Source organism: Scyliorhinus canicula, chromosome 6 (genome assembly GCF_902713615.1).
Source record: "Scyliorhinus canicula chromosome 6, sScyCan1.1, whole genome shotgun sequence".
In the NCBI taxonomy this organism is placed as follows: domain Eukaryota; kingdom Metazoa; phylum Chordata; class Chondrichthyes; order Carcharhiniformes; family Scyliorhinidae; genus Scyliorhinus; species Scyliorhinus canicula.
The window spans coordinates 35,525,659-35,539,854 of record NC_052151.1 but is presented as its reverse complement, the minus strand read 5'-3'; the positions used below and the strand labels follow the sequence as shown (position 1 = coordinate 35,539,854).

General features: G+C 44.9%; 1 protein-coding gene across 1 annotated transcript in view; it reads right to left on the bottom strand.

Annotated features, from left to right (window-relative positions):
* rev3l (REV3 like, DNA directed polymerase zeta catalytic subunit) overlaps positions 1–14,196 on the bottom strand; it is a 244,539-nt gene that overhangs the window by 125,476 nt on the left and 104,867 nt on the right. The window contains exons 2-4 of the mRNA XM_038799147.1: positions 12,245–12,434; positions 8,104–8,178; positions 316–476 (exon numbers count right to left, since the gene is read on the bottom strand). Coding sequence (XP_038655075.1) covers positions 316–476; positions 8,104–8,178; positions 12,245–12,434 — 426 coding nt within the window. The remainder of the gene's footprint in view (positions 1–315; positions 477–8,103; positions 8,179–12,244; positions 12,435–14,196) is intronic.

Below are 14,196 nucleotides of genomic sequence, written 5' to 3'. Positions count from 1 at the left end.
ACAATATTGTTCTTGGTACATTTTTTTTCTTTTTATCCAGACAGGCAGTATGAAGCTTATATTGCGCAACATGTTTCAATGTCCCCGTGGGGAAGGGTGGAAAGACCGCACTCTGACCTGCTCTTGTAGCCATAGTATTTATGTGGCTCGTCAAGTTCAGTTTCTGCTCGATGGCCCCCCCCCCCCCCCAGGATGTTGACAATGGGAGACACAGCCATGTTAATGCCAATGAATGTCATGGGGCAATGGTTAGATTTCGCTATCTCACATGCTCAGCCCAAGGCTCTTTTCTAAATGCCATTGATTGTAACTTACCTTTTCTTCGGGTTTTTCTGAATTTTACTGCTGCAAGGTGAATAAGATTCATTCCATACAGATTATGATCAATGAAGAGTTGCAGGAGGTAAGGCAGATGAGCTTCATAGGGCTGGTAGGATTTGTTCATGACAGCTCCTCCTTGTAACAACTCACACACCCTATGAAGCAACACAACATTTTTTATTATAGTCTATCCAAAATGATCAACATGCACTTGGAATCTCAGTATTACTTTCTATTGACAGCATATTGCCAGAGAAGTTTATTTTTGTAAACACTGTTAAAGTTCTAGGAAATGGAAACGTTTCCTGTGAACACTGACGGCAAACAAGTACAAAGGTGAGACAGCGGTTAAAATACAATTCCCAGTTTTGGGATCTTACTCGGGAAGGGTGTCAAAATGATGAAAAACTTGCAGAAGACACTTAGGAAGGAGGCACTGACGACGAAGGTGGTTAATTGAGGAGAAACTGGAGAATATTGGGTTTCTTTTACCAGAGAAGATTAAGAGGGTATCTGATTAAAGAGATGATAACCGCCCAACTCTCCTTTCTGGCCCCCACGTTCATTGATCTTGCAAATGTGTTATCAACGACCAAATCCATGACCATCTCCCCAGTGACGAGCAAAGTCACAAATTACACCCTCTATGAATATGGTGCTGCAGCTAAAACACCTCCCAACTCCTTCCGACTTTCACTAACTACAAAAACCTACAGCGAAACACCCGCTATCCGCCAGCATGGCCATTTTCCACATTACCTATCCCGCTAGCTTCTCCAGCTAGCTTCTCCAATCAGAATGGTCACACCCAAATCAATACAATAAAGTATGTGCAGTAGACTGAAGACTGTGGAGAAGTCGTCATTTCACACAGCAGCCTCAAAACAAACGTGAGGAATATTCTTGGCATCTTTCAGGGTCGGTTCCAAACCCAAGTCTCAAAGGCTCAATTCAGGCACCAACCCATTTGTTTTATTTTCATCATTAGGTAATGATGCAATTCACCTTTGGCTCCGTGTCAGATCTGAATAATTTAACAATTAATTAAAAGTTACATGCATTGTGTAAAACAGTTCAACTAAATCTTTTTAAATATTTGATGGATTTAAGAATTAGTCATGCATGGCAAAACAAAAAGCATGCATTAAGTGCACCACACCGATACAGAAAATGCTGTGGATAATTGTACACATTTTCAAAATAGATAAGAGGCACACAAGAGGTGATTTGTTGAAGTGAAGGTGTGCACAGTGTTACAGGATGCACACATACAAAGCTGGTTGAAGGATGGAAAGCAGTTCTAGATATTTTTCAGACTGGAGGGATGCAAAATGATGCAGTGTATTTTTAATGAAAGAGGAGGAAATAATCACGATATGACAAAAAAAAAAGAGGACAAGCTGATAACACTGTTAAAAGAACATGAAAGAAATAACAGCAAACAAGAACAATGGTGAGACAACAGTTAAAATATAGTTCCCAGTTTTGGGTACCTTACTCAGGAATTCTCAAAATCAGAGAACTTTCAGAAGACACTTGGGAAGAAGGCACTGAGGATGAAGGTGGGAAGAAGGCACTGAGGATAAAGGTGGGAAGAAGGCACTGAGGATAAAGGTGGGAAGAAGGCACTGAGGATAAAGGTGGGAAGAAGGCACTGAGGATAAAGGTGGGAAGAAGGCACTGAGGATAAAGGTGGGAAGAAGGCACTGAGGATAAAGGTGGGAAGAAGGCACTGAGGATAAAGGTGAGAAGAAGGCACTGAGGATAAAGGTGTTTAAGGAAAAACTGGAGAATATTGGGTTTCTTTTAATGGAGAAGGTTGAGGAGATCTGATGCAAACCACCTAATTCTCCTTTGTGGCTCCCATGCTCATTGATATTGTAAACATGTTATCACCTATCAAATCCATGATACCCCCTCCCCGAACAATTATGACTCTTCCGGCCACAGCATCGAAATGACCCCAAGCTGCACTCTGGTGACGAGACACATTGATGAAGGTCAATGTGGATGTAGTGCACATGGATTTCAGCAAGGCATTTGATAAGGTTCCCCATGGTAGGCTCATTCAGAAAGTTAGGGGGCACAGGATACAGGGAAATCTGGCTGTCTGGATACAGAATTGGCTGGCCGAAAGAAGACAGCGAGTGGTAGTGCATGGAAAGTATTCCGCCTGGAGGTTGATGACCAGTGGTGTCCTGCAGGGAACTGTTCTGGGACTGCTGCTCTTTGTGGTTTTTATAAATGACTTGGATGAGGAAGTGGAAGGGTGGGTTAGTAAGTTTGCCAATGACACGAAGGTTGGGGGAGTTGCAGATAGTGTCGAGATTGTTAGGAGCTAGCTACAGTGCAGACTTTGTTTGCATTGAGTGCTGAATTTGGGTGCATTTGAGTGCTATAGTGAGAGTTTGGTGACTGAGGGATATTAAGGGTTCATTTTTATCTAAGTCTAGTCTTTCTTTTATTTAGTTAATTAACTTAAGTGTTGCTGTTTGGTTGAGAAGGTGGTGAATTTTCAATCAGCTTTAAACAAAGGTTCTACTTGTAGCTACTTTCAGCTGGAGCTTGTTAATTAGTTAATTGGATTAGGCCAGTTTTCAGCGGCTAGAGTCACAGTATAAAGGTGATCCAGCTACAGTGCAGGCTTTGCACTGAATGCTGAATTTGGTGCATTTGAGTGCTATAGTGAGAGTTTAGTGACTGATGGAGTTAGGTGAGGAGGGAGTACGGTGCTCATTTCATTTCCAACATTTCCTCAAAGAGCGTGAAGGGAGCCGGGAGTTTACAGAGACTGCAGCTGACTGGGAGCAGAGTCGGAGGGCGGAGTTCCAGTTGGTCCACAGTGCAGCTATATTCTGTAAGCTAAGAGGGGATGGAGGCTAGGGCAGTTGCATGCTCCTCCTGTAGGATGTGGGTGGTGGGGGATACCACCGGTGTCCCCGCTGATGATACCTGTGGGGAATGCATCCAACTCCAGCTCCTCAGAGGCAGATAGGGAACTGGAGCTGGATGAACTTTGGATCATCCGGGAGGCAGAGGGGGTTATCGAGAAGAGTTACAGGGAGGTAGCCATACCCAAGGTACAGGATAGGAGTACCTGGGTTACAGTCAGGGGAATGAAAACGAACGGGCAGACAGTGCAGGGATCCCTCGTGACTGTTCCCCATCGGGGGGGGGGGGGGGGGGGGGGGGGATTACCTACCGGGGGAAGGCCCTAGCGGCCAGGTCTCTGGCACCGAGTCTGGCTCTGGGGCTCAGAAGAGAAGGGGGGAGAATAGAAAAGTATTAGTGATAGGAGACTCAATGGTTAGGGGAACAGATAGGAGATTCTGTGGTAACAAGCAAGACTCCCGGAAGGTATGTTGCCTCCCGGGTGTCAGGGCCAGGGATAACATAGAACATACAGTGCAGAAGGAGGCATTTCGGCCCATCGAGTCTGCATCGACCCACTTAAGCCCTCACTTTCACCCTGTCCCCGTAACCCAATAACCCCTCCTAACCATTATTGGACAATAAGGGCAATTTATCGTGGCCAATCCAGCTAACCTGCACGTCTTTGGACTGTGGGAGAAAACCGGAGCACCCAGGAGGAAACCCACGCAGACACGGGGAGAACGTGCAGACTCCACACAGACAGTGACCCAGCAGGGAATCGAACCTGGGGCCCTGGTGCTGCGAAGCCACAGTGCTATCCACTTGTGCTACTGTGCTGCCCACGATGTCTCGGATCGTGTCTTCAGGATCCTTAAGGGGGAGGGTGAGCAGCCAGAAGTCCTGGTGCACACTGGTACCAACGACGTAGGTAGGAAAAGGGGTGGGGATGAAATAAACGAGTTTAGGGAGTTAGGCTGGAAGTTAAAAGCCAGGACAGACAGATTGGTCATCTCTGGTTTGTTGACGGTGCCACGTGATAGCGAGGCGAGGAATAGGGAGAGTGCGCAGTTGAACACGTGGCTGCAGGAATGGTGTAGGAGGGAAGGCTTCAGGTATTTGGATAATTGGAGCGCATTCTGGGGAAGGAGGGACCTGTACAAGCAGGATGGGTTGCATCCGAACCAGAGGGGCACCAATATCCTGAGAGGGAGGTTTTCTAGTACTCTTTGGGAGGGTTTAAACTAATTTGGCAGGGATTTGCAGTCCAGCAACTAAGGTAGCCGATGTTCAGGATGTCAAAGCGTGTAGTGAGGCAGTGGGGAAGGTAACATTGACAAAGGAGAGTACTTTCAGGCAGGGAGATGGGTTGAAGTGTGTATACTTCAACGCAAGAAGCATCAGGAATAAGGTGGGTGAACTTAAGGCATGGATCGGTACTTGGGACTGTGTGTGGTGGCTATCACGGAAACTTGGATAGAAGAGGGGCAGAAATGGTTGTTGGAGATTCCTGGTTATAGATGTTTCAATAAGATTAGGGAGGGTGGTAAAAGAGGTGGGGGGGGGGGGGTTGCATTGTTAATTAGAGATAGTATAACAGCAGCAGAAAGGCAGTTCGAGGAGGATCTGCCCACTGAGGTAGTATGGGTTGAAGTCAGAAATAGGAAAGGAGCAGTCACCTTGTTGGGAGTTTTCTATAGGCCCCCCAATAGCAGCAGAGATGTGGGAGGAACAGATTGGGAAACAGATTTTGGAAAGGTGCAGAAGTCACAGGGTAGTAGTCATGGGTGACATCAACTTCCCAAATATTGAGTGGAAACTCTTTAGATCAAATAGCTTGGATGGGGTGGTGTTTGTGCAGTGTGTCCAGGAAGCTTTTCTAACACAGTATGTAGATTGTCCGACCAGAGGGGAGGCCATATTGGATTTGGTACTTGGTAATGAACTAGGGCAAGTGATAGATTTGTTAGTGGGGGAGCATTTTGGAGATAGTGACCACAATTCTGTGACTTTCACTTTAGTAATGGAGAGGGATAGGTGCGTGCAACAGGGCAAGGTTTACAATTGGGGGAAGGGTAAATACGATGCTGTCAGACAAGAACTGAAGTGCACAAGTTGGGAACATAGGCTGTCAGGGAAGGACACAATTGAAATGTGGAACTTGTTCAAGGTACAGGTACTGCGTGTCTTTGATATGTATGTCCCTGTCAGGCAGGGAAGAGATGGTCGAGTGAGGGAACCATCGTTGACAAGAGAGGTTGAATGTCTTGTTAAGAGGAAGAAGGATACTTATGTAAGGCTGAGGAAACAAGGTTCAGACAGGGCGCTAGAGGGATACAAGATAGCCAGGAGGGAACTGAAGAAAGTAATTAGGAGAGCTAAGAGAGGGCATGAAACATCTTTGGCGGGTAGAAACCCCAAGGCCTTTTCCACATAGAGCGAGGGTAGGTCCAATCAAGGACAGTAGTGGGAGATTGTGTATTGAATCTGACGAGATAGGAGAGGTCCTGAACGAGTACAGTATTTACAAACGAGAGGGGCCATATTGTTGGAGAGGACAGTGTGAAACAGACTGGTAAGCTCGAGGAGATACTTGTTAGGAAGGAAGATGTGTTGGGCATTTTAAAAAACTTGAGGATAGACAAGTCCCCCAGGCCTGACGGGATATAGCCAAGAATTCTATGGGAAGCAAGAGATGAAATTGCAGAGCCGTTGGCAATGATCTTTTCGTCCTCGCTGTCAACAGGGGCGGTACCAGGGGATTGGAGAGTGTGGCGAATGTCGTGCCCCTGTTCAAAAAAGTTCTGGGTGAGCTGCAATTTCCTCCAATTAAACATTGGTCAGGCATGGTTTGGACTCTTGCCACTGATTCCATCTCTTTCACTGGCCACCATTTCAGCTGAATCAGACCGTCACAACTCTGGCATCCTAATTAGCAGAGCCGAGATTCCAAACCCATAGCCATGGCACACCAAAGTCCAGTCACTTCCACCGAGGCAATTTTGTTCATCTCCATCCATACTGCTGAAACACTTTCCCATGCTTTTGTTACCTCCAGACTTGACTATTCTAATGCTCCCCTGGGCACTCACCCATTTGCGACCTTTCATAATTGCATTTAAACCTCTGCTGGCCATGTCCTAATCAGACCATCCAAGTAACACATTGCTTGTGCTTGCTGACAGGGACTCCTGGATCAACAAAGGCCAGTTTTAAAATTCTCAATCATGTTTCAATCCCTTCATGGGCTCATCTCTCCCCATCTCCGGGACCTTCACACAGAGAGTGGCGGGTGCCTGGAACACGCTGCCAGAGTGTGTGGTGGAAGCAGGCACATTAGCAACATTTAAGATGAGAGTGGATGGGTGCATGAATAGGGAGGAAATAGAGGGATACGGACTGAGTACGGGCAGAAGGTTGTTTTTTTAAATGTTAGGGCATCATGATCGGCACGGACTTGGAGGGCTGAAGGGACTGTTCTCCTGTGCTGTACTTTTCTTTTGTCCTCTGTTCCTCCAGCCCTGCATCACACTGAACTCTCCACTCTAACCTCACGTATCTCTACATTGTTCCATCAACTGTAAATATCCCATGCTCTGAAATTGCATCCCTAAATCTCTGAATGACGATTTTCAAGATGATCTTTAAAACTTCTCGCTGCCCATCCTAATATCGCCTGCTTTGGTTCAATGTTAATTTTTTGTAGGATTATACTCTGATGAAGAGCCACAAAATATTTTGTGTGAAAAGTGCTACACAACCATTGAGGCATTCAAAATTAACAGTTCTTATAAAGTGCAACATTTCCACTGGACAGTCATCAACAGGAGGCATAAATTTAAAAAACAAAGGAGGACATCAAAAGATTCTATTTTTAAACCGAGGCTTAGAGTTTTAAGAAAGTGGTAGTGTCCTATGACCCGAAAGGTGATAAATATTTAAGAGAATTTAGAAGAAAGTAACTCCTTCAGAAAGCAGACAGCCAACATAGACCTTCCAATGACATTGACATCACTCAATAGCAGTCAGCAGCAAATCAATGCAGCAATAGCCCGTTAATATCACAAAGATGATGCTTCATGCAGTCAGGAAGGTGTGGAACCAGCAGCAAAACATTATGAATCAAGGCTTTCAGGGAGCGGCATGGTGGTGCAGTGGTTAGCACTGCCGTCTCACGGCGCCGAGGACCCGGATTTGATCCTGGCCCCCGGTCACTGTGCGTGAGGAGTTTGCATATTCTCTCCCATGTCACTCCCACAACCCAAAGATGTGTAGGGTAGGTGGATTGGCCACGCTAAATTGCCCCTTAATTGGAAACATTTTTTAAAAAACTTTTGAACTTGAACTTTACTCAAGATTACTTTTAAATAAAAATCCTACTAGTGCTGTAACAATTGTTGATTAATTAGAAGTGCACAAACTCACTGGAAGGCTAAATTTCCATCTCCCAATAGGAATCGGGAACACGTCTTGGTTACAGATTCATGTGCAATGAATTTGTCTCATGAGGTTAGAGATTTTACAGTCTTAAATGGAGTTCAATTGAATGGTTTTTATTAAAATGGACAAGAAAGGTGGAATAGAATATCAACCAGGCTTTCTACAGGAGTGGTGTGCAAGACAGTTCACTCTCTGTATGGCAAGGAGCAGCATGTGGACACTATGCTCAATGGTGGGAAGACTTGCTCCATTGTTTCATCTCTTCCAATCAAAGTAAAAGGTATCATTTTGGGCAGATATCAAATGACAGAAGTTTTTCTAATATCTCACTTCCATTAAATCATTCTACCAATCTATCAGAGAAGTTGCATAATAGACCAAACTCGATCCTTATCGTGTCTTGGGTAAATAAGTTCAGAGTTTATGACAATTGGAAAGCAACAAGTAAATACCTAGTTAACTTTACTGTACCTTTTAACCATCAGAGGATTGTACAGATAAATCTTCATGAATTGCTTTTCTTTCTCATGGAAACCATAAAAAGGCCTGCAACACAATAGTACAACTTTAACCATTTTTGTGTAAAGTAATGTGCAACGTTTATTACAAATTCTTGGGGGGGGGGGGGGGGGGGGGAAGAGAGAGAGATATGTGGGGACAAGAGGGAGGAGAAAGTGGTACAAAAAGGGGAATACGAGAAGAATAACCAGTTTTATCATTAATGAAATGTGAAATGGCCCTCCAAAATCGGTCAGGCCTACCGCTTGAAATAAATAGATTACACTCCATCTCACTGTACATCACAAATGGAACATTTTGTGGTTGAACACATCAAAAACCACAATACTAAATGGAATTTTAGCCCAGTGCAGAAGCTAACACCAGATGTAGTTTCTTGCTTCATTTAAGAATTACGTCTCTGCCATAAACCAACAGCTCAAAATATTTTATCCAGTCTCTTTCTCAAGTTTTTTTTAAGAGCACATCAATTGAACTAACGTATAACACTGTCAAAGTAGTTTCGATAATCTGTAAAATTACAACTCTTTAAATGTACATCAGTTACCACCTCCCAGTTCATATGCTTTACAGGCATAAAACTTGCATTTTAAAGAAGATCTGTGTCTTTTAAAAATAACCTTGCTTTCAATCACTTACAATCACACTTCTAATTTGGCTCCAAAGCTAGGTGACATTCAAAACGGCTCTTTCGGCAGAAACTGCTTCTCTTTCCCCCCCCCCCCCCCCCCCCCCCCCCATTCAAAACAGCCATCACAATCTCCATTTCAGCCTTTCTTCCCTCTCCAAAATCTTGGAATGTGAAATAATCTCTTACGCTCATGCTAATTTCTCTCTCAATTAGATGTTTAATTCTTTCACTCTGGTATCTGCTGCAACACAAAAAAACAGCCTGGATCAATTACAAAGCACATCCTCTGTGACCGTGGTACTCGAACACCCCCTGTAACTCTCTGAAGCCTTCAATAACCATACCACTCTCCTCTGATGCCACTTGTCTAATGTCCTGCTCTTTAGGACCACCCTTGGCTGCTCTCTTACCTATAAAGAGTATCTTCAGCAAAGGTTCACTTCTTGTTCCTACACAGTTAATGTTGCAGTCCTTCAAGGATCACTCCTTGAATCCCTCCTCTCCCTCATCTAAATGCTTTCACTTTGCAACACATCCAAAACATAGCATTGGCTTCCAATTGTATGTTAACATCCACCTCTGGATTTTCGCAAACGCAAAATATTGTGCATTCTCAAAATCAGATTAAAAACTGCAGTAAATGGGCAGATCAGGCAGCTGCGGTGGTGTTAGTGTTAAATCTTTGGGGTTCTGATGCTCTTTAAATCCGCTGTGCTACCATTTTGCTTGCCAGACCTTCAGTCTCAGGGAAGCTGCGAAGTTGCCCAATTAAAGATTAGTAATATTGAAATCTTTGGGCAACACATTACAAGTGGGGTGGGCGGCTAATTAGGCAGTCCGACATCCACCCATCAGCTGGGGGTGCCCTATTTGAGTGCCCACCTGCACCTGCTCCCTTGCAAACACATAAAATGCAGTCCACTGTCTTTCTGCTGGACCACAAACTCTAATCTTGTCGCCAGTCTCATTCCTGTCCCTGACCATAATCTCAGGCTGAGCCAAACAGTGTGTGCAACTTTAGCAGCCTACTCCATTTGTGAAGATTCCCGACTTAGCCAATTCCCGAGCAGAGATTGGGAACTACAAGTTCCACCATGCCTTGGCGGTTTCCGCACTCGCACAGTTCGTGGTTGAGCAAACCTCAGGGAGGGGACAAGTGGCCACGTGCCTGCATTAGGGGAAAAAATGCACGAAAGCCCAATCACAGTAGAATGAGCAAGAGGACCAGGGAAGGAGCCATAGATAGGGAGGATTGCACCAGATGGGGGTGACCACTGAAAAGAAACATCTGCAGGAGCAAGGGCAATGAAAGAGGCTCCAAGTAGTAAAAGTGCTGCAGTTGAAAAGCTCCAAGTAGCATGGGCTCAAGAAAATCCCTGAAGACCTGAAAGGACACCGGAAGGTTTGCAACTCTTTGTGGTGAGATATTGGGTTAAAGGTAAATCGCTGGAGTAATGGTGTTCTGCTCGGTGAAGCCGAAGAGCTGAAGTTGTGCCTGGGAGTTAGTGCTAAAGTGCAGACTTGGAAGTCCAGGGGAACAGTCTCGGAAAACAAAACTGAAACCCTGGGAGGCGAGCAGTCATAAATCAGAGACCTTTGAGGGTAACTCAGAGGCTAGATCTTAGATGAAGACTGGATGGAGAACAAAGAACAAAGAAAATTACAGCACAGGAACAGGCCCTTCAGCCCTCCCAGCCTGCGCCAATCCAGATCTTTTATCAAAACCTGTCGCCTATTTTCCAAGGATCTACTTTCAATCTGTTCCCCGCCCGTTCATATATATGTCTCGATGCATCTTAAATGATGCTATCGTGCCTGCCTCTACCACCTCCGCTGGCAAAGCGTTCCAGGCACCCACCATCCTCTGCGTAAAATACTTTCCACGCACATCTCCCTTAAACTTTCCCCCTCTCACCTTGAAATCGTGTCCCCTTGTAATTGACACACCCACTCTTGGAAAAAGCTTGTTGCTATCCACCCTGTCCATACCTCAATTTTGTTAACCTCAATCAAAACCCCCTCAACCTCCGTCTTTCCAACAAAAACAATCCTAATCTACTCAACCTTTCTTCATAGCTAGCACCCTCCATACCAGGCAACATCCTGGTGAACCTCCTCTGCACCCTCTCTAAAGCATCCACATCCTTCTGGGAATGGGGCGATCAGAACTACACGCAGTATTCCAAATGTGGCCTAACCAAAGTCCTATACAACTGTAACATGACCTGCCGACTCTTGCACTCAATACCCCGTCTGATGAAGGCAAGCGTGCTGTATGCCTTCTTGACCACTATCAACCTGCGTTGCCACCTTCAGGGTACAATGGACCTGAACTCCCAGATCTCTGTATATGAATTTTCCCCGGGACTCTTCCATTGACCGTATCGTCCGCTCTTGAATTGGATCTTCCAAAATGCATCACCTCGCATTTGCCTGGATTGAACTCCATCTGCCATTTCTCTGCCCAACTCTCCAATCTATCTATATTTTGCTGTACTCTCTGATAGTCCCCCTTGCTATCTACAACTCCACCAATCTTAGTATCATCTGCAAACTTGGTAATCAGACCATCTATACCTTCGTCCAGATCATTTATGTATATCACAAACAACAGTGGTCTGAGCACGGATCCCTCTGGAACACCACTAGTCACCTTTCTCCATTTTGAGACACTCCCTTCCACCACTACTCTCTGACTCCTGTTGCCCAGCCTGTTCTTTATCCATCTAGCTAGTACACCCTGAACCCTATGTGACTTCACTTTTTCCATCAACTTGCCATGGGAAACTTTATCAAACGCCTTACTGAAGTCCATGTAGATGACATCTACAGCCCTTCCCTTATCAATTAACTTTTGTCACTTCCTCAAAGACTTCTATTAGGTTTGTAAGACATGACCTTCCCTGCACAAAACCATGCTGCCTGGAGGGAGACAAGTTTTAACAAGATTATGTAATTCAGAGGATACCAACACCTGGTAGAACATAGAACATAGAACAGTACAGCACAGAACAGGCCCTTCGGCCCTCGATGTTGTGCCGAGCCAAACAAACTGCGGGTAGGTTACTGAGAAATCCATGGGATCTTTCTTGGTCACATCTTCCACTTATTGTGTAGTGTAGTGTGTTCCACCCTAGTTCCCCTGTTAATTCATATGTAGCTCATGTTATTCTGAACATTAGAGAATAAGGTAGATATTGTTGCAGGTTCAAAGGGCCGAATGGCTGATCCCTACTCCTATTTTCAATGGTCCCAAGACGACTAAAAAAGGTCCTGGAACAGTTATAAGCACAGTGTTTTTAAGTTAAAAAATCATTAGCACAGACACAACTGAGAACTGTATTACTGATTTTATCAAAAGCAAAGGAAAAGCACACAAGCAATTACATTCACATTGCCACACTCACTCTGCCCAAGCTCAATGCATCAGTATACAACACTTATTGTAATGGCTTTACTTACATTCCAGATACAAGTGATACCCTGAACACATGCTGGACACCAGAGGAAGGGTTTCCCAATGATACATTTAGTGCTCGGTCGATGCTGAAAGCAAGCTGACGAAGATGCCGCTCCGGCCGTTGTCCATAACCATCGTACGGAACATAAAGGTATGGAAATGAGCCATGCAAATGGAGGCAAGTCTTTTGACCTAGAGAGAGGGGAAGGGAAAAGTATGATACATTTTAATAAAAACGAACAATCCATCAAACACTCACTGGAAAACAAACTGCATAAGAGTACTTAAATACAAAATATCTTAACAAGCTAGTCTAAAACATCAGCATAGTGAGCATGTTATATTTTAGAAGCTATGAAAAATCAGTATTTTTCAATCTGAGGAACACCACTTTAGTTTCCTATTCCTTGGTATCGCTGGACCATATCACTCGCCGTGCTTACGTCCAGGCTCCATCCAAGACCATCATGAGGCAGCTCCAAGGAGATGCTCCAGGCTATCTGCAGTCAGCATCTGCCCACAGCAACACAGTAATAATTGAAAATTCTGTGCTTGGGAGTTGTCATCACTGTAGAATAACACACTGCACCATTATCCCCAAAAAACAGAATGGCATTCATCAATCAGTGTACAGTAGCGTAGCGAGTTAAAAGTCATTCCCAAATAGTGTACGGCAGGTATGGAGGTCTTCAGCACAGAAAAAGCCCTTTGATCCATTGCGTCTGCGCCGGTCAAAAACATCCAGCTAATTATTCATCTGATTTTCCAGCACTTGGTCCATAGCCTTGTATGCCTTGACATCCAAGTGCACATCTAAATAGGGTCTCTGCCTCCCCGCCCTTTTAGGCAGAGAGTTCCATACTCCCACCACCCACTGAGCGAAAAAGATTTTCCTCACATCCCTTAAACCTCCTGCGACTTACCTTAAATCTATGTTCCCGGTTATTGATTCCTCCACCAAGGGGAAAGGTTTCTTCCGGTCTACTCTATCTAGCTGTGGCCGAACCAATGTTCTATACAGTTCCAGCATAACCTCCCTGCACTTGAACTCTGGACTCGGCTAATAAAAGTATACCATATTCCTTCTTAGCCACAGCACCCACCTGTCCTGCTACCTTAAGGGACTGGTGTACATTCACACCAAGGTCCCTCTGATCCTTCCCAGGGTCCTTTCGTTTATCATGTATTCCCTTGTCTTGTTTGTCCTGCCCAAATGCATCACCTCACACTTATCCGGACTGAATTCCATTTGCCACTGAGCAGTCCGTCTGTATCCCCCTGTAATCGAAGCCTATCCTCCTCACTATTTACCACCCTCCAATTTCCGCATCATCTGCGTATTTACTGATCAACCATAGAATTTACAGTGGAGGGCGGCATTCGGCCCATCGGGTCTGCACCAACCCTCAACAGTACCCTACCTAGGCCCACTTTCCTGCCCAAACCCCGTAACCAACCTGTATATCCACAGAACCAAAGAAAAGTTAAAGCACAGAATTAGGCAATTGCACCCATCTTGTCCATGCCAGCCTAGGGACACCCAGGTGACCCGTTCCATAGCCTGTAGCTTATAGCACCCAACATACAGATCCAGGTACTTTTTTAAAAAAGAGTTTAGGGTCTCTGCTCCCACCACCAACTCAGGCAGTGAATTCCAGACTCCCACTACCCTCTGTGTAAAAAGGTTCTTCCTCATGCCCCCTCTACACCTTCTGCCATTTATCTTGAACCTATGTCCCCTGGTTCTAGAATTCTCCACCACGGGAAATAATTTTATCCTGCCCACTGTAGCTCTTCCCTCTCAATTTTGTACGCATCAATTAAGTCACCCCTCAGCCTTCTTTGTCCCAAAGAAAATAACCCCAACCTATCCAATCTCTCCTCACAGCTACACTTTTCTAGCAACATTCTTGTAAACCTCCTCTGCACTCTCTCCTAGAGCAATTACGTCCTT